This window comes from Muscardinus avellanarius (genome assembly GCF_963383645.1).
Source record: "Muscardinus avellanarius genome assembly, chromosome: 4".
NCBI classification, from domain to species: domain Eukaryota; kingdom Metazoa; phylum Chordata; class Mammalia; order Rodentia; family Gliridae; genus Muscardinus; species Muscardinus avellanarius.
Window position 1 is genome coordinate 122,038,997 of NC_137789.1, and position 26,023 is coordinate 122,065,019.

Genomic DNA, 26,023 nt, shown 5'->3' on the forward strand with positions numbered 1-26,023 from the left:
GAAAAGATGGTATAAAAATGTATCATAGTTGGGGAAAAGCCAGAACTCATTTTTTGGAGAGAAAAAGGGAGAGAAGATGTTTAAAATACTGATGTGGACTTACACAGTACACAGAAGCACAAAAGACAATGTCAAAGGCAGAGGAAGAAGGAACAGGAAAACCTAAAGCAGAGCCAACAGAACCTCTACTTTAGACGTGTCTGATTGTGATAGTAGGATGTCCCAGCCAGAGGACTTGGCAGCGTGGTAACTTAGCTGAGCATCCAGACAGCTCAGCGTGACAAACCAGAAGCACCAGACTCAGCCTCTTTCTCCAGCCTCACTGTCCCATATTGTACCCTGCATTTCTGCCAAACTTAATCAATGGCTTTGCTTCAAATGTGCTTTTGCCCTTTTGTGCCTCTAGGAAGATGCTGGTGTTGCTGGGACAATGCTTCCTTTGCCTATCCATCCTATGTCCTCATCTTGCAATATTTAGCTCAGGTGACATGTTCTTTTAGGAAGCTATTCCTTACCACTTCTGCCTAAGTCTGCTTTGTGCTCACACAGTTAATGGAGAAGACCTCTCATAGAGCAAACTGTGCTTTCTCGTGATTATCTGCTTATTGGTCACCTTAGCTCTTTGACTACATGGAAAATACCTTGAAGGCAGGGAGGTCTTTGAGTTTTTAGAATCCAGTGCACGTGGATTATGGCACATGGCAGATCTCAACAAATGTGTATCCAATGAAAACAAGTCTGTATTTTTAAAATCTAGTGTGAGTAGAAACGGTCCTTGTCAACTAAACTTGTATGGTTTTGCAGCATAATACTGATGCTTATTCTCAACAAACAAACCAAGTAGACTTACTTTGTGAAATAGTGCTGGACTAGACCTTATTATGTCTCTTTGGGCATCCATGCCCAGGTAGGAACGTCCCCCATCCAGTTTTAAGTATTAATACTAGGTGCAGGTGGAAATGTATGTCGCATTTGTCCAAGACAAATGACACAGGCTTGTTTCTAAAGTTTATAAAATCAAGTATTGTTGTTCAAAATGATTAATTATTTTTGAATAAGTGTAATGCTGACTGCATGGCAGAGTAAAGCCCAAGAGAGCTTGAGAAAAAATGATTTCACTAAATTTATATGCATTAGAACATTTAATAGTTCATATGATATGAGATTTATGAAAAAGGAAGATATCTGACTGCATAGACTTCAATTTAAAGTGTGACCGTACATCCCTATCTTAATGATCAGCCTTTCTCAGCTGATCTCACACACAGGCTACCTCGTAATCAACTGAAGCAAGTGGCCAGTTATGCGCCAGTGAAAAAGAGATTATTCATCTAAGACCGACACCTGCTAGATTTCCTATGGCTGAGAAATTGGGTCATGCCACAGTCTACCATCCTGATGGGCCTGTTTGGGCTCAACAAAGGTCACTATAAACTTAAAGCAGATAGGCATCAGTACTCTGTGGCCAGGAAATGTTGACTCACAGTCCAAATGTGTTAAATTATCAAATGCTGGGAAATGTGCACGTTAGTTTAGAGGTGAATAGCTAGAAGCTGGAAAATCTTAAGCTTAAATAAAAAAAAAAAATGGACAAGAGTTCTTTGTATCCACAGAAAGCACTACTTTTCCTTTACTTTGTTCAACAGTCCCATATGGGTATGACTAAGTGTCACAGTCCCTGGCATTGAATACGTTTTTCTGAAACATCACCTTCTGGAACTTTTTTTTTTTTTTTTGGTGGTACTGGGGTTCCTGGAAGCCCTTCTACCTCCAGGCTACACTCCCAGACCTATTTTATACTTTTTTATTTTTGGAAACAGGGTCTCTTAAGCCAGCACGGCTGACTTTGAACCTGTGCGATCCCCCTGTCTCCACCTCCCAAGCGCGGGGATTACAAGCGTGCGCCACCACGCCCGGCTTCTGGAAGCTATTTATTTATGTGGAACAGATTGAAGAAAGAAAATCTCAAAAGAGTATGGAAAAATAAGAAACAGGGCATGTAGAGAGGTAATGAAAAAAAGGAGAGTAAGAACCACACAGAACTAAGCCACCAACAGAGCCCTTTCATATCACCTCCCATTTCCCATACTACCCGTGGAGTATGAGAACCTACTTTGTGCTAGTATCTTTAGTAAGTATTTTTTCCTGTGTTGCTTAATTTCACCCCAACCCTAACGTTAATGGGTCAGTTCAACAGTTCAGTTGCTGCTTCTGAGATGAAGATTCTGAAGTTCAAAGCTGTAGTCTCTTTGCCCAAAGGCACATACAGAGACTAGATGTGAACCTAAGTCTGTCCAACTCCAAAGTGTAAGATCATAATCACACCATATTACTGAAAATCCAGGAATCATAAAGCATAAATCTGGGAGAATTGTCACAGCACTAGCGGCAGAACTACCAAGAAAGCATGGTTTCATGGTTGAAATAAACATAATACATTTAACTGATAAATATAATTGATTATTGTCCTTCAAAGAACTTATCTAGAAGACCATGTATTTATACATGAGAAAATGCACTGGCCAATGTTTTTTATGGGTGCCTGACTTAAAAATGCTTTTAGAATTAACTTGCTGGCCACATTAAAACAGATAAATATAACTTATATTTCTTTAGTCATATCCAAATATTGTTTAAAAATTGTCAAGATTGACCATGCATTTTATTAAAAAGATTTAAGTGCAAATGACTTGGTTTCTAAAACATCAAGTTCAAACTCAGATTTTAAGGACATGATTCATCATGATAGTATGTTGATGAAATACATGCCAGGCTCAAAAACCATATGAGTCTGGACCTTAAATGTCCCCCAAAGGCCCATAAACGGAGGGCATGGTCCCCAGACTGGTTCGAATAGGAGATGGTGGAACTTTTGAGAGGTGGGGCCTCGTGGGAGTTCCTCAGATCACTGGAGGCATGCCATTTATAAAGGGGATAATGGACCACCTCTTTCTCTTCTTCGCCTTTGCTTCCTGACAGTATTGCTCCACCACATGCCCCTGACAACGATGTGCTCTCATTATGGGCTGCAAACAATGGGGATAATAAATCATAGACTGGAACCTATAAAACAGTGAACCAAAATAAATCTTTTCTCCTTGTAGGTTGATTATCTTAAATATTTTTTACCGTAATATAAAACTTTATAATACAGAAAGATATTCCCAGTATTATTGCAATAAGGGAATATATTTGAAGTAGACATCAATTCATTGGATTTTTAAGTTTTATATAATTCTGAAATCAATTACCACCTTCCAATTCCAATTCAACTAAAAGAAAAAAGCTAGGATACCAATAGAAAACACGAGAAAAAAAATATTAAAATGCCAATGACTGCCCTACCTTCCAGTGCTGAAATTAGACTCAATTATGTATCAGAAATTAATATCATGAGGGAATGATGTAAATGTATGGGTAGCCTCAGGTTATTCTATGTGGTCACCCCTCCCCAACCAAACACAAGTCTGCAAGAAAAATTCTGGCCTTAAGCTATGGTGTATTTCCTCTTTTCTCTCCTGTTTCTTTTTACCCCTGGGTGGTAATATACTAAGTAAGGCAATCAGTTGATGAAGCAAAAATGGGAAGTTTTGATTGAAAAGGGCAAAATTATCCTTGCTTAAGGAGAAAAAAAAAGAATAGAGTCAAAAGTGAAATATATGAATAGAAGGGTAAAGACAGGAGATCAAGGAAAAAAAAAATAGACCTACATGGCAGATTGTCAAGACAAGTTTTGGTGAGGAGTTAAAAGAGTTCAGGGTACAAAGAGAAAATCCGAGGTAGTTTCCAGGAGTGACACCTCTCTCTCTCTCTCTCTCTCTCTCTCTCTCTCTCTCTCTCTCTCTCTCCCTCTCCCTCTCCCTCTCCCTCTCCCTCTCCCCCTTCCCCCCTCTCCCTCTCCCTCTCCCCCTCCCTCCCTCCCTCCTTCACCCCCCTCCCCAAGGGATAAAAAGGATTTCCAAAGCATTGTTGAGGATGAAGAATTTTGTATATTCTTTAAAGCTCTATAAGAGATACCAGTAAAGAATGACTTATTTAAATTCATTTTGATTGTTGGATTGTGTTTCTTTGTAACAGTATGCCAAGACCAGGCCATGAGAGGCTCTTGATTTATTTAGGTTATAGAAACATAACATTTACAGCAGGTGTTCCTAACCCTGGTTTCATGAAAACACTTCAGGTTGCTGATAATCAAGCCTCATAACTGTATGCAATTTTTGTATTTACATGTTCATATATTAAAATGTTTATGTTTATAACAATTATATCCTTTAAGAGTTAAAGATCTTTCTATTACAAATGAATGGTGAGTTGGGCATGGTGGTGCATGCTTGCTTGTAATCCCAGCGCTTGGGAGGCTGAGACAGGAGTGTCACACAGGTTCAAAGCCAGCCTCAGCTACTTAGTGAGGGTCTCAGCAACTAAGTGAGACCCTGTTTCCAAATAAAGTAGAAAATAGAGACATCTGAGAATATAGCCTGGAGATAGAAAAGTCCCTGGGTTCCACCCCCAGTACCAAGAAAAAAAAAATGGGGAAAAAGAAGGCACAGTCTTAGAGCAAAAGACTAAATGAGAAAATAGAATTAGAGAAGATTCTAATTTCTGATTCTACTGTACAATCTTAATAGGCTAGTCCAGATCCATTAATTTTTCCAAAGATACCAATGTGTTCATTTGCCACCTCCTTGTCCCCCTAAAATTCCTCTCCTGATCCCTTTGGTATTTTAAAGTACACTTAAGTCAGGCGTGGTGGTGCGCACTTGTAATCCCAGCATTCGGGAGACTGGGACAGTAGGATCACGGTTCGCGGACAGCCTGAGCTACTTAGTGAGGCCCTCTGCAACTCAGTGAGACCCTGTTTCAAAATAAAGAATAAAGCTGGGCATGGTGATGCACACTTGTAATCTCAGCATTCAGGAGGCTGAGACAGGAGGATCGTGGTTTGCAGACAAAGTTACTTAGGTCCTTTGCAACTCAGTGAGAACCTGTTTCAAAAAAAGAGTAAAAAAAAAAAAAATACTGGGCGTGTAGCTTGGAAGTAGGATGTCCCTGGGTTCCAGTCCAGCACCGCAAAAAAAAAAAAAAAAAAAAAAAAGTACATTTGATAACTTAAAAGAAAAAAAAACTAACTCATGAGTGTACTAAGTAATGTAGAGAAGAGAGCCATAACCATTATCTGGAAGTAAAGAGAGATGGGGGCAAATTTGAGCTAAGTCTGAATACATAGCAGACATTAACTACAGTTTGAGAAAGGCATCACAACAGATGAACAGAGAGTAAAGCACAACAAACGCTGCTGGGGAGTGTATTAGGGTTACCAAAGTGACAAAATGTCCCCTGTCAAGTGACACAGGAAGGAACTGTCACTGATTATTTTTCTGTTGAAAGCGCTAATATATCCTTCTTGTTACAGAAACCTTAGTGCAATGCATCAAATTACATCAACTGGACAAACATTTAAATTATGGAGGGCAAATAGCAGCAAAAGGGAAGGGCAAGGAACTGTAAACAATCTGCCATTGCTATGCTAAGTGTGTTTGAACCACCTTCTTTAGTATTTTACTCAAACCCCCCATGGGAGGCACAGAAGTAGCTCCCCAGTTGTTCAAACACACATTCTTTCTTCATTTGAAAGCAGCAACCACAAACACGCACTGTTATTTTATTCAAGAGAAAATTTAATTTAGAGTCTTCGGAGAAGGTCTTCAGCAAATCTTATTCTTTGGGGGTTCACGAGCACAGTGCTGGGCATATTGTAGATTCTCTTTAAGTGCTTACTGAATAAATGAATGGTCATGTTTTCACCCTTCAGCTGTCACTGTGGTCATGTGACATTAGAGACAGCAGTGGGCATGGGAGAACAAACCAGAGAAACACAAAACTGCCTCACACAAGGTACTTGACAAATTCAAAGAGCAGAGGGAGAGAGAGAGAGAGAGAGGCACACGGACACACACACACACACACACACACACACACACACACACACACACACACACACACGGGAGAGAGAGAAGAGAAGAGAAGCTGAAATTAAATGATATTAAATCTCTTGACCTTTCATTAATTCTTTTTCTAAAGTCATGCGATATGCATATAAGTCATGTATAGGTCAGATCTCTTTCTGCCACAAATGGCAACGTTATGTTCCGTAGAATGATGCTCAAGGTACTGGAAAAGTATCTGAATAGTGAAAAATGCAAACTTATGCAATTACTTTCTTTCAGATTTTTCAGTTGATGTAGATTTTATTACTAGAGATTTATAAATGGAGCGAAGTAATTTCAACATCCAAATTGTAATAAAAAATCATTGCGAGGGTTTGAATGTACATTGGGTTCAAAAGAATTTTTATTAAGTTTTAGGATATTACACAACTTTGAATGGGTCGTTTTATGGTTAGGACAAATCTATTTTTATTAATATATTAAATTTTTTTTAAAAATCGAGGATTTTAAAACCATTTTCAGTTTGTTAATATGTTAGGAGAAAGGCACAAAAAGAGATCTCACAAACTATGTTCTTTTAAAGGAATATTTATAAATTGCAAAATGACTTGTTATGTAATATATCTTGCTCCAAATTATAACAAGATTTTGCTGATTTCTTTTCCAAGTCAAAGTAAAATTGAATCAAGTATCATTCACAGTCATTAGATATTGAGATTTTTCAATGCTTTTAAAAGGAAAAAGCAACATCTTCTTAAGTGACCACGATATGTTTAAGTAAATATTTTCCTCAGAGGTTCACTGTATGGCTTAACTTGAAAAGCTATGGGTAAACAGATAGACCTGCTGCAATGTTTTAGGAAGTAATTTACCATTTCCTCTGATTTTGGAAAGCCCTTTCAAATATATAGAATCTGCTGCAACTTCCCACAATACCACTTTTTCTAAAGGCTTTACTGCTTGGATAACCAACAGTGCTGATAAATCCATTCTCAGAAATTTCAGGAAAAAAAAGGGGCAAGTCATTGCACCTTTTCTCAACATCAACTCTTTGCTCCATGACCCCCAGATGACTTCTTGACCAAGTTTACAGGATCGAAAGACTTTTATTTCTACGAACACTCACAAATTCTGTTGGAATGTGCAGACATTTTCCAAAAAGTCAACATTTACTTAGTATAAAGAGCTTTAAGTTCCACCTAGTAGAGCAATGAGTAGATTTATCTAACCCTGAAAAACATCTCAACTGGCTCTTCTGTGGCGGTACTCGTCTTTCTCCCCTCAAGAGCTCTGCTGGCAGCAGTCAAAACCAAAGTGGGAACTTCATAAAAATGAAAATTGTGGTAGGAAAATATACTTACAAGGTTATTTTGACATATTGCAAATATTTGGGAGGTTATAGTGGTTTCTATATAACCACAGTCCTGATTTAGAAAAACCCCAGAGAAACAGCTTCATTTTGATATATAACCTGTGTTTGCCTGCAGAGGAAACCCCAGAACTTCAAGGTGTATGTCTTCAGATGTCAGAATTTGGAAGTAACATTGGTGAAACTCTTGTTGAGAAACAACGGGGCAGTGAAACCTATAGAAGTTGTGCTTCTACATTAGACAAATGCACATTTGCTCCAAAGATCCCCTTTTTATTCTTTTACTAAAAAGTGGCTAAGGTTGAAAAAGCCAAGTTATTTCTTCTAGCCTACGAAGACCATTTCTTTTCTTTTTTCTTTTCTTTCTTGTTTTTTTCCGGTACTGGGGATGGAACCCAGGGGCATTCTATACCCCTTGCCCTATCTTTTTTTATTTTGAAACAGAGTCTCACTGAGTTGCACAGAGCCTCACTAAGTAGTAGCTAAGGCTGTCCTTGAACCACGATCCTCTTGTCTCAGCCTCCCAAATGCTGGGATTGCAAGTGTGCGCCACACGCCTGGCTTATTAAAACAATTTCTGTGCTCAGACTACTGGATATTCTGGTTACCTGTGAATGTCTCCACTTCTGGCATTTTGTAGCAACCGGCTGAGGCAAACCTGGCAAAATGTTTTCCAGCTGCTGGAAGATTAACTCTTGCACATCTTCAGTGCTGTGCTCCAAGTGTGTAACTCCAAACGGGACAGTGGTGTGAATCACCAGGGAAGGCCCGATTTCTGATGATTCTGCAGTGAGAGGAACATAAAGATACATTTTAAAGCAGGTAACATTGACGTATCTCCCAATGGTCCAATCAGGAGTTAAGAAATGATCACCATAATTAGGCCATAAATGAAGAAAAACCAAATGCTCATCTTTGAAGCATAAGTTAAGCTATATTTTAAATTCAAAATTAAGCATCTCTGAAGAGGAATACAGATTAATGATGTGTTTTAGAGTCCAAATTATTAGGTATCGTTAAAGAACTGAAAGGATGAAAACAATTAATAAATATTAACTTGGGTCTAGTTAAATTATCGATGTGTTTATCAAAAAATTATTCAGGGCAAAGATAATTTTTTATTTTTTATAATTTATTCTTGGTATACTTTTATTGATACATTATAATTATTTTTCATAGCCTGTATTATTTAATTCTGAGAACAAGGCAGATATTCAATACTTATTCATTGTATGTTAAATACATTGCAAAACATTTTCCTGAAATTGTACAAATTCTAGAACAAATATTTTCAGCATCTTCCAAAAGAAAAAAGAAGCTGGGCATGGTGGCATACGCTTGTAATCCCAGCATTCGGGAGGCTGAGACCGGAGGATCGCAGTTTGCGGACAGCCTCAGCTACTACTTGGTGAGGCCCTCTGCAATTTAGTGAGACCGTTTCAAAATAAAGAATTAAAAAAAAAAATAGGGCTTGAGGCGTAGCTTGTAGGTCGAATGCCCATGGGTTCCATCCCCAGACCCGCAAAAAAAAAAAAAAAAAAAAAAAAAAAAGAAAAGAAAAAGACTTCTAAAACCAGAATATTCTTTATCTTTAAATGAGCAATAAAAATAAAAGCCTGCAACCATTTATGACATGAAGTTGCTTCTAATTCTATTTTCCATTGAATTTGTTTTTTCTATATTTTTGTGATTATAAGTAATGAGTGTGATTTGTATCTTTCATGTTTTAGTAGAAAAGGACAATCAAAGTTTGAAGTTGAAAATTATTTCAGGTAACTGAGGCATCAGAAAATATAATCTTTGAAAGAACGTTAACAAGAGTTTGTTAACAGTTGTTTAGGTTATACAAAGGAGAAAGGGAAAAACAACAATAGATTTGAAATGCGTGAAATACACTATGGAAGCTGGTGCCCTCCCCTGCTGAAAGAAGATAAGATTAAAATGTGTAAGGCACTGACAAGAGTTGACAAAACTTGATTCTGAGAATTCTTTAACTTGAGATTGTAAAAGGTCATGCTACATGCCAGGAGAAAAAGGGCGGAATGGTTTGTCATTTACTCGCTATATCCCCCTTAACCTCGTTTACATTCCAGAAGCTTTTATTTTCTTTTTGTAAAATGAGAATCAGTTTGTACCTACCATGTAAGATGGTATATATATATATATATGGTGTTAATTAAATAGTGTACTAGACATGAAACACTCATCACAGTTTCTGCTCAGAGTAGCTATTTAGTTGGTGCAAGCTATGGAAATGAAAGCAATCAAGATATAATGGCAAGTTCCTGGGGTGTTGCCCAAATTCATGATATGAGTTTTTTAATTCTAAGTAAACATGTTTCATTTCTCCATTGCATTCAACTCAGGGAACCTGGGCTTAGGAAGTTTATGGCAAAATACAAGGGAAGAGTTCCAAAATGCTGCAAGCCTTTTGAAGTTCAGTGAGTGGGTCTACACAATTCTGTATGCACAAGTTCGGGGATATGAATTTACATTCTGAACAGCAAGTACCATGGTGAGCCAGACTGTCCACTATTTTCACCTCACTGTAGCTGGAAGAACCTCTAGAGGAAGCAGACGAACCGCCTCTTTGAACACTGTCAACACAGACTTTACTGGTACCTATCACACAGAGGGAAGACCCAGCAGTGCAAACTCTCCATTCTTTCATGGGATACCCCATACAGTGAGAAAACCATTATATATTGCCCTGTGAGTGTTACTTACCATGTCAGTTAATCAATTCAGGGAGGTTTGTTCACAGTGAGGAAGTATGTGATGCTTAGATATAGAATTTCCCCTAAAGAGCTCATGTATTAATGCTCAGAGTTGCTATAATCAAGTTATAAGGATTGTAATCTCATAAATCCCCTGTGATGGGTTTACTGTGTGGTAACCTAGGCAGGTGGCTGGAGAATATGGGTGTCTAGGGGTGTGGCTTTAGGGACCGTGCTTTTGTCTTTGAATCCCTTTGCATACAGGCGCTCTCTGCTTCTGGCCTCCATGATGTGAGAGTAGAGCCCTTGCTCTTCCTCTCTCTGCTTTTTGTCACCATGCCCTGAGCTCTGCACACCCAGCCTCCTATGGACTGAATTCTGAAATCTCCAAAAACTATGAGCAAATAAATCTCCAAGTTGTGTGGTGTCTGATTATAGCTTGTCTCTGATTATAGCTTGTCTTGGATTGAGAATGGTGACTGAGGCAGAGTATTAATGCCATCCCCTTTCTATGCATTCTTCCCCAGAGACTGAGCTAGCTACCTGGTCAGTGTTCTCAAATATGAGAGGTGTGGCTCTGTCTGCTCTCTATGGCAGGACTCAGGGATTTGGGTGTTCTCTGTGTGCTGAGACTCAAGAGGTTGCACTGACCCTGCCATTTGTTCTAGAGGGACTCATAAAGTGGTTAAGACCAATGCTGTTGAGATGCCAAGTTTCTCCCATTTGCTTAGCCATCTACTCTTAGGAGAGCAATGAAAAATGAAATTTAAGACCCAAAGTTAAACAGTTATTGCATAACAATGAGAGAATGACCTGGCTGCTACTTGTTCTTGGAATTAGACAAAAAAAAAAGATTTTTTTTGAGAATTTGGATTAAAATTTGAATAGCTACAACCTAAAACAATCATAGTAAGGGAAAGTGTCCCTGAACCCAGATTAAAGGGTATTTTTAGAAGCTGAAGTCTCAGAATACAAAGAGTCAACTATAGTTTAATATGATCAAGGTCTGGAAATAGAGAATTATAAAATGCCACAAATATGTTAATAGTATTCAGAGCATAAATTTAGTAGAATCATTATCCCTTGGCCACTGGAAAGTTAATAATGCTGTCTTTCTCTTTCTTTTCTTCTCTTTGTTCAGTTTAGCAAGAATAGCACTTGGCTTCTGAAGGCATTTCTAATGTACAGTTCATAGTAAGTTGGCCATTGTTTCTGTATTCAGGGAGATCAATGTCTATAAAGTCAGAAGATAAGCATTTGAGCCCCTGCATCCCTAACAGTCTTGGGGCCTTGAACAATTTAATCTCTCAGGCTGTGTGTTCTTCCACCCATTAAAAGGAAGTCATACTCCTTACCTTATACGGCCATCATAAGGAATAAATGGGTTAAACCACATAAAAGCTTTTCCTTACTTATAAAGTGCTACATGAATGTTAACACATTCCTATGCAATATTCTCTGGTCTCTGGCAAGAGCAGCTTTAGAAAGGAATGATGGAGTTAAATTCTCTCAAATCATTAATACTGATTGTTATATCAATACCTCAGGAGCTATGGAAGATTATTCCAGGGTACAGGCAGAATAAATTTTTTTTGAAAAATATATGTAACATAAAATTTATCCATTTTAGCCTCTTTTAGGTGTACAGTTTTGTGGTATTTGGTATATTCATACTGTTCTGCAACCATCACCACCATCAAGGTATAGAATTTTTTCATCTTTCCAAACTGAAATTCTAGATTCACTCAACAATGGGCTCTTTCCTCAGCTCATGGCAACTACCATTCTACTCTCTGACTAAGAAAATGGCTTTTCTACATACCTCTTATAAGTAGAATGCTACAATATTTGCCATTTTGTGGCTGGCTTTTCTCACTTAGCATATTGTGTTCAAGGTTTATCCATGCTGAAGCAGGTAACAGCACTTCATTCATTCTCATTGCCAAGTAAAATTCCATTGTATCCCTGCTCTACATTTTGTTTATCAAATAATCAGCTGATGGACCCTGAGTCGCTTTCACCTCTTGGCTACTGTGAATAATGCTGCTATGAACACGAGTATACAAATGTCTGCTCAAGTTTCTGCATAAGACCCAGAAATGGAATTCTTAGATCAGACAGTACTCTTATTTTTAATTTCTTGAGGAACCACCATATTATTTCTCAGTGGCTGTCCCATTTTACATTTGCACTAGCAATGTATAAGGGTTTAGTTATCTCCACATCCTTGCTGACACTTGTTATTTTTTTGGAGGGGGATAATAAACATCCTAACAGTTGTTAAGTAGGTATGGCAGTTTTGAGTCTACAGTTTGGAGTGGGAGTCAGGACACTGACAGCTGATGAGAGCAGCAATCCTAGAAGTAACAACAGCATTAACAGTCACTGTCAATAGAGCACTAAAAAAAGAAGGCTCTCACATTACAATCAAAAGCTATAGAGCTCACCTATTCTCCAAATAAAAACTAAAATTTGTTTGAAATAAGTGCTCTACCTTCCTCAGATCCATAGTTATATATATATATATATATATATATATATATATATATATATGTATGTGACTTAATTAAAGACAAAGATTGTTATATTGAGTCAAAACAATAGCAATTCCACTACATGCTTCTTAATAATAAAAGACATTTTTAAAGAGAATTCTAACTAAACTGTAATGAGATTGGTCTGTAAGGTGCTTGAAGGTTTGTCAAATGGCCTCATGCATACTCAGTTCTTACAAGTGATACAAGTGTAATTGACAGAATTTTCTAGATGTTGAATTAACGTTTTATTTTAAGTCCATTAGAACAATATCATTAATTATGTAATTTTCATTAACTAAATTTTTTCAATTCTTTTTTTTTTGTCTACTTGATCAATTATTTGAGGGAAGTATCTCCCCTGATGATGGGACATATGTCAATTTCTCCTTTTAGTTTTGATAATTTTTACTTTTTTATAGAACTGGGGATTGAATGCAGAGATACTTTACCTTCAAGCTACACCCACAGTTGCTGAGGGTGGTCTTGATCCTGTGATACCTCTGTCTCAGTCTTTCCAGTACTGGAATTAGAGGAGTGGGCTACTATGCCCAACTCTTTTTTTTTTTTTTCTTTTTTTCTTTTAAATCTCAGTACTTAGGAAGCTGAGACAAGAGGATTGCAAGTTTGAGGACAGACTCAGCAATTAGTGAGACTTTCATCAGCCTAGAAGACCCTGTTTCAAACTAAAAATAAAAAATAGGGCTGGAGGATATAGCTCTCAGGTAGAATTCCCCTGGGTTCAATCACCAGTAAACACACACACACACACACACACACACACACACACACACACACACACATCCAAAAATCTAATTTATTCTTTTTTATTTTCATACTTTTAGTGGTGAATCATAGTATTAATTTTTACATTTTGTTGAAGTTATGTTACTAGTTTCCTGGTATTTGACAATATGTTGTGAACCTTTTTGCATCTAGAACTGTTTTTACTTTAAAGTTTATTTTTTTCTTGCTTTAGAGTTTTTCAATATTTGTTTCACTTTTAAAAAATTAAAAAATTATCTTTTTAAATTATACCTTTCTTAGGCTGTAACCCCCTCCCACAGACACACACACATGTACTAGTTTGGAAGCTTTACGTTTGTGTTTTTAGGGGATATATTCACACATCTAAGTAACCATGTTAAATTTAAAGTCAAAAGTTAATACTTTATCCTTTCCCTGAACAGAGTATTTTCATTGTCCAGGATCATTTCACTTCTTTGTTTTTTCTGACACAGTCTATGTTTACTTATGTTTATTCATGGCTTCTGTCTTGAATCTTCTCTTGTTCTTTTCCACTTCCCCACGTACCTTCCTTTGAAGGTCTTAAACTGAGGTTCTACTGGACATAACTCTGTTTTTGTTTTCCTACAGATATCTTCATTTCACCCTCACTTGTGAAATGTAGTTGTTCTTGATCTGTAATATTGCTATGTAACAATGGATTGAAAATGAGTTGAAATCCTTTTCTAGGATTTTAAAGGTGCAACTCCAATGTAGGTCAGTTTCACCTCCAGCGATCGAGAAGTCAGTCCTGAATTTGACGGCAGGACTTTTTCAGGGAAGTTTTCTTTTATATTGCACTGCTTTTATGTTTTTTTTCCTTTTGTCTTTGGTGTTCTGTAGTTTTACTTAGATGTTTTTTAGGTTTAAATTTCTTTTTGTTTAACTTCTTTGACTTCACTGGGTTCTCAGAATCTGAAAACTCAATATTGTCATTGACTGGAAATTGTTCTGCTTTTAGTTCTCCTGATTATTTCCTTAACCCCATTCTCCCTATTCTCTTTTCATGGAAATCTAACCAGAGATATAGTAGATGTCCTCATCCCATCATCGCATGTCTTGATTTCTTTTTAATATCTTCTTTGTGTTTAATTCTATGTGACTTATCCTGGCTTATTTTTCAATTCATCATTATCTCTATATCTGTGTTTATTCTTATGTTTACATTTTTTCTTTGAATGCCAAAATTATTTTATTTTCATTTGGGAAAGTTCTATTGGATTCCTTTTCAGATCAGCATGGTTAATTCTGACCATCTCTTTCTCATTAGGCATACTGTCAGGCCTCTTTTTTTATTTCTCTAAACATATGCAAAATAGTTATATTATATACCTGGTAATTCCAAAATCTGCAGGCTTTATAAGATTGAATATGTTTTTATTGTTGTTGCTGTTGTTGAATGGCTACTGCTCATGATGAAGTGTTCCCTTCAGTGTTTTGTGACTTATCTATGTAAGCATATGAAAGCACATATATAAGCAATACAGAGAGAGAGAGGGGGGGGGGGAGGATGTTTGGTTTGTATTTTTTTTTTCTGCCGTAAGCTCAAGTTCTTAGGAATTTAATCTGAGAAATATTTAGGGCCTGAGTTTAAAGTGTTACTTTAGAGATTTGCTTTTTTCTTCTGCCAGATGCCTTTGGGCAATATTGCTTATGACCACTTTAACTAGATTTATACAATATGGTGGCAGAAGGATTTCTGGCACAAAACGTGCCTAAGGATAGATTTGTGGTTTGGTTTCCTTCTCTTCTCTTCTCTTCTCTTCTCTTCTCTTCTCTTCTCTTCTCTTCCTCTCTCCTCTCTCTCTTCCTTCTTTATTTCTTTTTTCACTCCACTTAGGCAAGCATTCACATTATTTTCCTCTGCCAGTCAGGATCTACAACCTGATTACTTTTTTTTTTTAACAGAATCATTGATTGTAGATTTGCTTTGTCATATATTCAAATGCATTATATACCTATAACAATTAAATAGTCTGGTACTGTTTCATAATAATAGTGAATCAATCATTTACTAATCACTCACTACTCACCATAACTAAAAGAAATCCTAAACCATATTACATATTTAGATAACAGAAACTTAAAGCAGTAAGAAAAAATGTATTTCAGTACTGTCTAGAAATTGGACCTAACAATCAACTTAGATATGCTCTTTCCACTTGTCAGCCAAATTTCTAACCTTTCTGATCTACTTCTGCAATCATATGAGGGATGTACATTCTTATGTCCCATAGCATGTTTCCTCTAGATTTACTCTCATGACTTTACACTAAAAGCTCAAAGTCATAGGCATGGTGGCTCAAACCTGTAATTCCAGTACTGGGGATGCGGAAACAGGAGGATCACAGATTCAAAGATAGCCTCAGCCTTTTATTTATTTAGTATTTTTGCAGTACTGTGGATAGAACCCAAGGGCATTCTGCCTCCGAGCTATATCTCCATCCCTGCTTTTTATTCTTTATTTTAAAATGGGGTCTCATTATGTTGTGGAGAGTCTCACTAAGTACTGAGGCTGGCTGTGAACCCATGATTCTTCTGTCTCAGCCTCTCAAGTACTGCGATTATAAGCATGAGCCACCTTGCTGGGCTTCAGCCTCAGCAATTTAGTGAGGCTCTTAGAAACTTACCAAGACCCACGCTGGGCGTGGTGGCGCATGCTTGTAATCCCCGCGCTTGGGAGGCGGAGACAGGAGGATCGCGCAGGTTCGAGCATATCTTCGCTGGCGTAAGAGACCCTGTTTCAAAAATATAAAATAGGTCTGGGAGTGTAGCCCGGAGGAAGAAGGGCTTCCAGGAACCCCAGTACCACCAAAAAAAAAAAAAAAAAGAAACTTACCAAGACCCTGTTTTCAAATAAAAAATATAATAAAATGGGGCTAGGGAGATAGTCCTAAGGTAGAATGTCCCTGGGTTCAATCCCCAAATATCTAAATAAATAAATACTCAAATTCATTAGGCACCCTTCCTTTTCCATTTGGTAACTTTCCTTTTTGTTTATATCTATTAAGGGACAGAGGTCAGGTTCTCCAGAGGCCAGCTCTAATTCCATCCCTGATAGAGAAGTCGAGGAGCAGCGAAACTTAAGGAGGGGTAGACATGTAGTTGTAGACCAAGAGCAACAAGAAACAAGTGAAAATATTTCTTTGATCGCTGAGTCAATCAATTGAGCACATAAGTGTTTGGTGCTATGAGACACATGATTTAGCCATTTCAGTTTACATTTTAGTGAGGATGACAAAATGCATGCAAAATAATTACAGAATCGTTATCCACGGAATGGTATAGCAAGGATGGTGTGTGCACATAAAGCTCAGAAACAGTTTCCTGTGACAACTAGACAAGAGGCTGAGGACCACACAGTGTGCGGCAGTGGGGGTTGGTGCTGAATTTCCCTTTCCCCACTCATGTGGAGCTGGCTCAACCATCCTGGTCTTCTAACCACCAGAGCTCTTGTTAACAATTTAGTTCTTTTTATGGTTCAGGGGCCCATCAGCAACTGCAATGGAGACTAAGCCATCAGTAAATCCAAGATAAAATCCAACTCGTACCCCACTATGAGAATAGCAGGGGACAGGCGAGAGAGAAGAGTGGGGAGGGGAAAGGGAGACGGAGACAGAAAGACACATGCTCCTGATGCCCCCGCCTCCTCGCTTCTCCAGCAGAGCCAAATCAAACAAGCATATAGCACTCTGCTTTGGCATTCCACCCCCTTGGCAGCATGTCTGCTGTTCTTTGTGTCTACCGCTGGCCCAGAATGAGGAACTAGGCCACATTATTCAGAGGGACCACCTTCAGGGTTTATTTGCTTTTTAAACATCACAACCCCAGCTCTTATATATAGGTTACAGAAGCCAAAATTCAGCTACCAAAGCCCACTCACCAGATGTCCTCGGCAACTTCATTGCCTCCAAATTTACCTACTGCAAGAACTTTTGTAGTATGTGTTTATAGTCTTTCAACACAATTTTATGGTTTTAACTGAAAAGTATAGCTTTGGAATGTTAGGATGGGCCAGACACAGAGAAAAAAAAAGATGATTTTACTGTCCTTTCCTTCACTCATTTCAGTTTGTCTTATCTTTGAGGAGAAAAACTGTGTGATTTTCTTCCATATTACTCCCTGAAGGTAAAGGGCTATAATAATTGATAATAGCAGCTACTTTAAAAACCCAGTTAAAACATTTGACAAGGTTTAAATGAATGTCCTCAGTTGGCAGACAAAGGTAACAATATCTAAAGAAGTGATAGAAGAAGGCAATTGGCCTGAAAATTATTTTTAAGGACAAATTAATCGAAGCCGGGTGTGGTAGCACACACTTGTAAACTCAGCATTCTGGGAGGCTGAGACAGGGGGATCGCAGTTCACGGACAGCCTCAGCTACTTATTGAGGCCCTTTGCAACTCAGTGAGACCCTGTTTCAAAAAATAAAGGATTAAAAAAAATAGGGCTGGGGGTATAGCTCGGAGGTAGGATGCCCAGGGTTATAGCCTCAGTGCTGCACACACACACACACAAAGATAAATTAATGGAGAAATCTTATTCTTGTCAGCAATTCCACACCAAAATTAACGGGCCCCTACCACCCTTTTTAAATGTAAATTATCTATTAAAAAGTGAGGAAATATTGGAAGTGAAGTGGCATACTTTTTTTTTTTTTGGTGGTACTGGGGTTCCTGGAAGCCCTTCTACCTCCGGGCTACACTCCCAGACCTATTTTTACATTTTTATTTGGAAACAGGGTCTCCTAAGACAGCGCGCTCGGCTGGCTTCGAACCTGCGCGATCCTCCTGTCTCCGCCTCCCAAGCGCGGGGATTACAAGCATGCGTCACCACACCCGGCTGAAGTGGCATACTTTTAAACAGCAGAAAATATAATTCATATAATAGCTTCTTTTTTCTTTCTTTCTTGTACAAAGTACCTCACTTCTGTTAGAAAACTATTATGTGCCATCTAAAATTTATAGAAAATTCTAGATTGCTATTTTCCTCCCCCCTAAATAATAAGATATTCTTCATTTAGCATGAAAAATTCAGGACCTTTCCTCCGTAACATCTGGTTTTAGGGGGACATCAGTTGAAGTCTGGATCTTGAGTTGAAAATCCTATCTACCCAGTCTCTGGCTCAATGACTTCTGGCCAGTCTAATGTTTCTGTGATTCCTTAAGTGAATGTCTTCCAGGGGATTTTCCATTAAACATCAGCAGTTATTAAAAACAGCAACAACAACAAAGTTGTTTGGACAAATACATATATTTGAAGTGCCTCCTTTAAGCAAAATTAAATAGGACTCCTTAGAGTTACTAATATGATTAAATATAGTGTGATTCTTTGAAGGAAAAATAGTATAAAGTCACTTTTGGTGTTTTAAAACTACTTTTACCTAATGATAAAACTACAAAAAATAAAGTTATCCAAATATGGCGAAAAGTTTAAAACATAAAAAAATGAAAGTACTGCTTTCTGTCTTTAGACCACAATGGTTTCTTGACTATCTTTCAAAAAAATTTTACACATGAACTTCTATATTTACTCCTTTCAGTAAAAAGGCAATAAAACCTTACTGAATTCTTTGTTCTTCAATTTCCTTTTGTTCATTTAACATATATTTTGGTTTTTTTTTTTGTTTTTATTTTGGTGGTACTGGGGTTCCTGGAAGCTCTTCTACCTCTGGCCAGACCTATTTTATATTTTTGAAACAGGGTCTCTTACGCCAGCGCGGCTGGCTTCGAACCTGCGCGATCCTCCTGTCTCCGCCTCCCAAGCGCGGGGATTACAAGCGTGCGCCACCACGCCCGGCCTAACATATATTTTTAATTGATCACATTCTATCAATTCATTGGCATCTACCTAATTTCATAGTATGGAATCACTACAGTTTATTGGTTAATCTTCCAACGCTAGAAATTTCATTTTTCCTCCTCTCTATTTTGGTGTTATTACAAACAACGCTTTAATGAACACATTTATTCTGCTGTAGTTTGAATGTATCTCCCTTAAATTCACACACTGAAATTTAATTCATAATGTGATAGTATTTAAAGGTGGGGTCTTTGGGCAGTGAGTAGATGATGAAGGCAGAGCCCTTTTGAATGGGATGAGTGCCCTTATAAGAGAACCAAGTTGCTTGTCTCCCTCTCCCATTGTGTGAGAGCACAGAGAGAGGTGTCTTCTTTGAAACAAAAACAAAGCCCTTGCCCTACACTGCATCTGCTGGCTCCTTGGACTTAATAGCTTCCAGAACTGTGAGCAATAATTTTTTTGTCGTTGATGTTTATAAAATTACCCAGTCTAAGGCATTTTGTCAGAGTGGTCCAAACAGACTAAGACAATTCATAGCTGTCTGTTGCACTTATGTAAAACTATCTATAGGAAAAGTTCCTAAAAATAAAATTTTGAGTCAAAGAGTAAGCACATTTAAAACCATTTTTGTTACAGTTAAATGGTTTTCCAAAATTATACTTTCCCAATAGTATACCAAACCTTTTGTTTCTCCAAACTCTTAAAAACTCAGGGTAGTTTTCACTAATCTGCTTGGTTAATATGTATCTTGTTTTATTTTTAGTTTTTGCTTGTTTACTTATGAGTGTGATGTTTTCACATACAAATTAGATTTGTATACTCTTTCCCAGACATCTGCCTTTTTCTATTCCTTCTGGGGACAACAGTGCCAACCTCAGGATTATGGTGCAGATTATGTCCATGTAAAGTGAGAAGTTCAGGGTTTGGCATACAGTAAATGCTCATCAAGCACTATTTGGAAAAGCTACCTACCAAGCATGACTCACTTCATTTTAGGGGGCTAGAGTTACTGAGGTTTTTACTGTACCTTCCTTCATTGATGGGAAATCCAAATCTCAGAAAATGATGTACATCTGAAAATAGTGCTCCCTGGACTCACAGTATTTGTCATATTGTGTAAAATTATCTATTTCCTTGCCTGTTTTCTCTCCAGATTCGGAGGTACTTGGATCTGTGTATTCTCTATTATTTGTTTACACTTCTTTTTTTCTTGAAATCATGATTTGATTGAGCTGAAGGCATTTCAATGGGGAATTAAGTACAATCTGAATTTATCTATAGCTCAACCAAGCCTAAGGCTGATAACATCCATTCTCTTTTAAAAAAAATCTGCATTTTTTCCCCTCTGTAGTTCCAAGGTCACTGAATTCATATCTCTTGTGCTGTAAGGAAGAAACTGGAATCTTGCTAATCACAACTAAGTATATTTAGTTAATCAGTAAATTAACTAATTTGAGATAGTATCTTGGTAAAATTTTCAGCAATTTATAGTAAAATAAACAAGTTCTTCACAATCATCTTCAAATGTTCTCTAAAATTGATTTTAAATAGTGAAAATATAAAAATATTTTCTTTTAAAATTTCTTTATCACATCTAGTAATGAATCTGATGTGTGATCTTAGAGAATACAGCAGACGTATGGCATGCTCACCTTTCTGACTTGAGCTTTCCTTTCCTTTTGTGGTGCCGGAGATTGAACCCAGGGCCTTGTCCGTGCGAGGTAAGTCCTCTACCTCTGAGCTACACCCTGAGTTGTCTTTAAATGTAGCCCAAACCTTTCTTAATGGTGGTAGAGACCTACCTACCTTATGAGATAGACTTAAAAACACAGTTATTAAAATAAAATGTACTTATAAAAAATAGAAAGCAGGTGGGATGCAATTGTAATGCAGGTTGGGTTTGTTCAAAATAACTTTATTATGGTCTTGTAAGTACAAGAGAGGTTGCCCAGTGAACCTGTACTGCCAACTGAAACCTCACTGAGGGTTGATTTTTAGCTGTAAAAAGAAAGTAGCAGCGAGAACACCAGTTCTCTATAAAGGTACAATCATTGTTATTCAGTGTTTTAAAAATGTTGTTTTGCAAGTAGTAAGCAATCAACATTCATCTCGACTACTTGGATGCATAGACAAGTGAATGAAGTAACCGCTCTGCTCTCAGCACCTAAGGGGTGTTGATAGTTAAAGCAAACTTGCCCCCATCTACTGAATAAGCAGGGTGGGGTCAGCAGCACTGGCAAAGCCCAGTTACTATAGTTCTAGTTCCACCCTAAGAAACTTTTTTTTTACCACCGAGTTGGAAAGACTAGGTGTGTGTGTGTGTGTGTGTGTGTGTGTGTGTGTGTGTGTGTGTGATGCTGGAGATTGAACCCATGGGGATTCTACTATTGAGCTATACACTCAACCCTGTTTTGTTTTTATTTTGAAGCAGGGTCTCACAAAGCTGCTGAGGGTCTCCCTGTGTTGTTGAGGCTGGCCTTGCATTTGTAAAAACTACTTTGTAAAAACTACCATGCCAGCCGGGTGTGGTGGTGCATGCTTATAATCCCAGTGCTTGAGAGGCTGAGACAGGAGGATTGGAGGTTCCAGGAAGAGTCTGAGCAAGTAGTGAGATTCATCAACCTAGTGAGACCCTGTTTCCAAATAAGAAATAAAAAAATCAGGCTGGGGAATGTAGCTTAAAGGTAGAATGCCTGAGATTAATCCCCAGCCCCCCCCCCCCACAAACAAACAAACAAATAAGGAAAACAAAAAAACTAATATGCCTATTAATTTCGTCTTTTCTTTTGGTGTTTGTCTTATTTGTTCTAGGCCTATGAGTACTATTAGAGCTGCGGATGTATGCATTGGCCATTTTAAATAGTCTAGGAAGGGAAGTTTTAAAACTTTGCATATTTGCAATCCTTGTAATCTGAGGCTACATATGTTTGGTTATCTTATGTTTAACAAGACACACAGACATCCTCTAAACAACTCTGTATAAGATAACCATTCCGATAGGCATTTAGTTATAAACAAGTGAGAAAACCCCACACGATGAATTGAAAGTAGAAATAAAATGAGAACTCCTCTAAAGTTCATACTTCCAATTTCAAATGTTTTCCCATAGCTCCAGTTTAAGTAAATGTATACAAATTTAGGAAATAATCTTCCAGTAAACAACAGAAAACTGCTCACAGAAGAGTGTGTTCTGCCCTCTATCTCAGCCAGCTGAGAAAGCAAATTATGACAGTCGCCAGTAAACCAAACTAATTACAGGGTCATCCACAAACCCAGAGTGGAGTAGATGTACAAAGGTATTGATCCTAATTTTCTCAATAGAAAAGGCTTCATAATAGACAAGGTGATAAATATAATGGCAAATTTATATAGGAGTGAGGGATGACAGAGTGGGACCTGAAAGATGGGGTAAGGAGTACTTTTAGGGAGAACCTCCCCCCACACATTGCTTATATAAATTCACTTTAATATATCTTTTCCTAGTAGATTGGTTTTGGGTTTCATGAAAGGGCTCAAAACAGTGGACAAATGGTGGAGGTCTTTTGTCTAGTAATTTACTTCACAGATGCAAGGAACCTAGTACCCCTTAGAGAGATGGCATGGTACAAGGTAGAGATCTCCAGACTACTTAGGAGGATCTTATGAGAGAATGCCTGTGTGGTCAATAAAATCTGTTCAACACCCACTGGATCTTCTGTGGCAACAGTAACTTCATTTTGTTCTGGAGAATCATCTTTTTCTACTTTTTGGCCTTGATAAAAGGGGCCTAGGGTAAACTAATCAGTTAATCCATTTCCATCTGACCACAGTCATTGGTTTATCAGTGGGTCCATAACTAAAGCTGGACTAGTCAGCTCAATGAAATTCAATTCCAGGTACAGAATTGAGCTTTTGGAGAAATGGGCTCTTTTTTATTCCTTCCCCCCCTTTTTTTTTGGGGGGGGGAAGGTTTGGTACTAGAATACTTGGTGCTCTCTGGTGTCACCATGAATAAACTGAATCCAGAGTAAAAAAAATATACAGAAGCTAAGTTTTCATTCGTTGAATGAATCTACCCAGATTTTCCTATAATTTTACTCCTGGATATTCCTGAAACAGTACCAATAAACTCTCCTTTTTTCCCCCTATGCCATTTATGTAGGGTTTTATATTGCTTGCAACTTAAACTATCCTAAAGATATAAAACCTCTAATACTATGTCAGCATATGTATGCTTGTTCCTACAAATACTAATTTCCTTTCTTTCTTTCCCCTCCCTTTTCCTATTTTTATGTTTCCTGTATACAGCTTTGTATTTCCAGCATATAACAGAAGATTTAACCATGTTTCTTCAGAAAGCATGGCCAAATAATTATCAGAAAAACTCCTCTGGCCTCATTTCTTTATGTGTGAAGTAAAGGACTTAGACAAGTCCATTGTCTCAAGATCCTTTTCAGGTCTCACTTTCTAGGATCTATAAAATGAAGGTCCAGTTTGCAGTGATAAGTAGAGCAGGAAATCTCATTCTTTCCACAATCACTCCACGGTGTTACTAATGGAGAAGATCCTGGTCCTCAGAGAAGAGACAAAACCTGAGAGTCCATGGGGCCAAAATAATGGAAGCTCATCTGAACTTTCTCAGTCCTGGCTCTAAGCTCCACCCCACTTTTGAGTTTGTTAATACAATAAGTATGTTATTGTATGGTGAGAAAAGGTACTATATTGTTTAAGAATGCCTTGATCTAATTTTAGTTCTGCTACTACTGAGAATAGTTCTTGACATACATGCCATAGATCCTCCATTCAAATGCTGAGATGGAAAAGTGGTTCACATGTTACAGCTTTGTGAAAAGTCATAGGTAATTAACAATAGCTAGATTAGTGTACCCAAGGCTGAGAATTGTTTGCTTTTTAAAGGCATATTAAGGTATATTTAAGTTTACTACCAAAGTAATATTTTTCTCACTCATATGTATTAAGATGTAAGTGGTTTTGAGTGTGAAAGAATGCTGGCCGTCTTGGGATTCCTAGTAACTTGAGTTATCTCATGAATTATATCATGTCTCACCTGTAATGTGATCAACAGTAGGAGAACTAGGTTTCTAAGCTCCTTCTATTCCCAGAATTCTTGGTGTTGGAACTGATGGTGGAAATGGAGTAAGAGGGCTGTGGTAGGGTAATGCACGGAGAATTTCATGAACCTTAAATCTGGGAAGGGGATGGGGGAGCAAAAACCCTTGGAAATAACATATTTGGTGCTATGATCTCCTCTTTAGGGAATGAATTTTAAAAGCCACTGTTGTTTTCGTTATACAAATGACTGAAAAAACAGGTTGGGGAAGAAAGTAGAAGAGTAAAGTTTCTGGTTATCAATCTCATTGTGCCATAGGGTAGATGATGGGAGAAGAAAGAAGTCTCCCTGGGGAGTTTTAATTAGGCTCTCCAGGGCAGAGATTTTTACCTCTGTTAAATAAGCATGTACTGGAGACTAACCAAGGCTGATGTCATGCTTTACTTAATTTCTTTAAGCTTTGGTTTTCTCACTTAAAATGAGGATAAAAATAATTGCTTCATAGGGCTGTTGTGAGAATTAAATGCAATAACATGCGTAAAGCATTCAGCACAGTGCCTGGCTTATGGTGACTGGTTTAAGATTATGGGTTTGGAGTTTAAAAGGTTGAACAATATTGTTCTAGTTTTTAATTTTAACTTCTTTATGCTTTTCAAACTCCTGACATAAGTTGTTCTCAATTCAGCTAGTAGACATTTTCCCTTGCTTCTTAGACACAAGGTCTAAAATGGGGATGAACATTGTCTTATTTATAATTTGAGAAACAATCAGCATACACTTCTGATGAAGTTCATACCTCTCCACTATTTCTGGGGCTCCTGCCTCTATTTGAGTGGGTAGAAGGTAAATCTGGTTTTATGAGATAGATTCTCCCTAGGGAAATGAACACATAAGAAGGGTAATCAGGACACTGATTTCAAATTAGAGAATTGTTTCTAACCTCTCTGATGAAGCATATATGTCCTCAGAGTTTATAGCTGCTAAAGACCCAACTAGGATTAACTGGCAGATAAAGAGACAGTCTCATTGCGATACTTCAACTCCACATTCAATTGCACAGAATTTAAAATAAATATGCTCAAAAATTTTTGCAGATATAAAATAACAAGAAAAAAGATATCAGATTGAATATTGTTGAGTTTTTGCTTATAAGGAACCCTAGTTGTTATCATTTTGTAGGGATACATAAAGTAAAACTTAAAAACTTTTTAAAATTGTTAAAATCTATATAACTTATAGTATGCCAATCTATGGGTTTATAGTATCTTCCAATAGTCAGTTTTGCCTAATACTGGGAAATACCCTTTGATTATTTTTTTTTTACATTCTCTGGCCAAGAGAGTTTATACTGATCAAATATTCCATGTGCTCCAGGGGAATTCCCATCTACCGGACAGTAAAGGTGAAGCCATTTTGTTCAGTGACTACGAGGGGGAGAGTAGGTGTCACATCTAGGCCAAGGGTGTTGAGGCGGTTGTGTTTCCTCGATTTCTGTCTCCTCTCCATGCTGAATTTGGGGCTCATGTTCCAGTAGAGCCACCAGCTGAAGCAGAGCTGCCTGCCTGCTTTCCGACTATCAGCCACAGTGTGTGGGCCCACGCACCTCTGCAGCATTAAGATTTCGGGAGCATATCTATGAGTTACCCTGACTGGTTCATAGTCCTTATTTCAAGTATGCTTGGGAGTGAATGGACTTCAAGGACAGCATCTCACACTTCAGGTCTAAGATGCCCCGAATTTTTATCTTTTGCGTTCCTCTCTTGTGTTTTGATCAGATCTCATTAACTCATTGTTTATTTAATGAACTTTTTTTTTGA

General features: G+C 37.7%; 1 protein-coding gene across 1 annotated transcript in view; it reads right to left on the reverse strand.

Annotated features, from left to right (window-relative positions):
• Window positions 1-26,023, reverse strand: part of RNLS (renalase, FAD dependent amine oxidase) — a gene marked incomplete at both ends in the record, with an annotated part of 281,853 nt that overhangs the window by 19,847 nt on the left and 235,983 nt on the right. Inside the window, one exon of the mRNA XM_080694824.1 lies at window positions 7,926-8,101. Coding sequence (XP_080550950.1) covers window positions 7,926-8,101 — 176 coding nt within the window. The remainder of the gene's footprint in view (window positions 1-7,925; window positions 8,102-26,023) is intronic.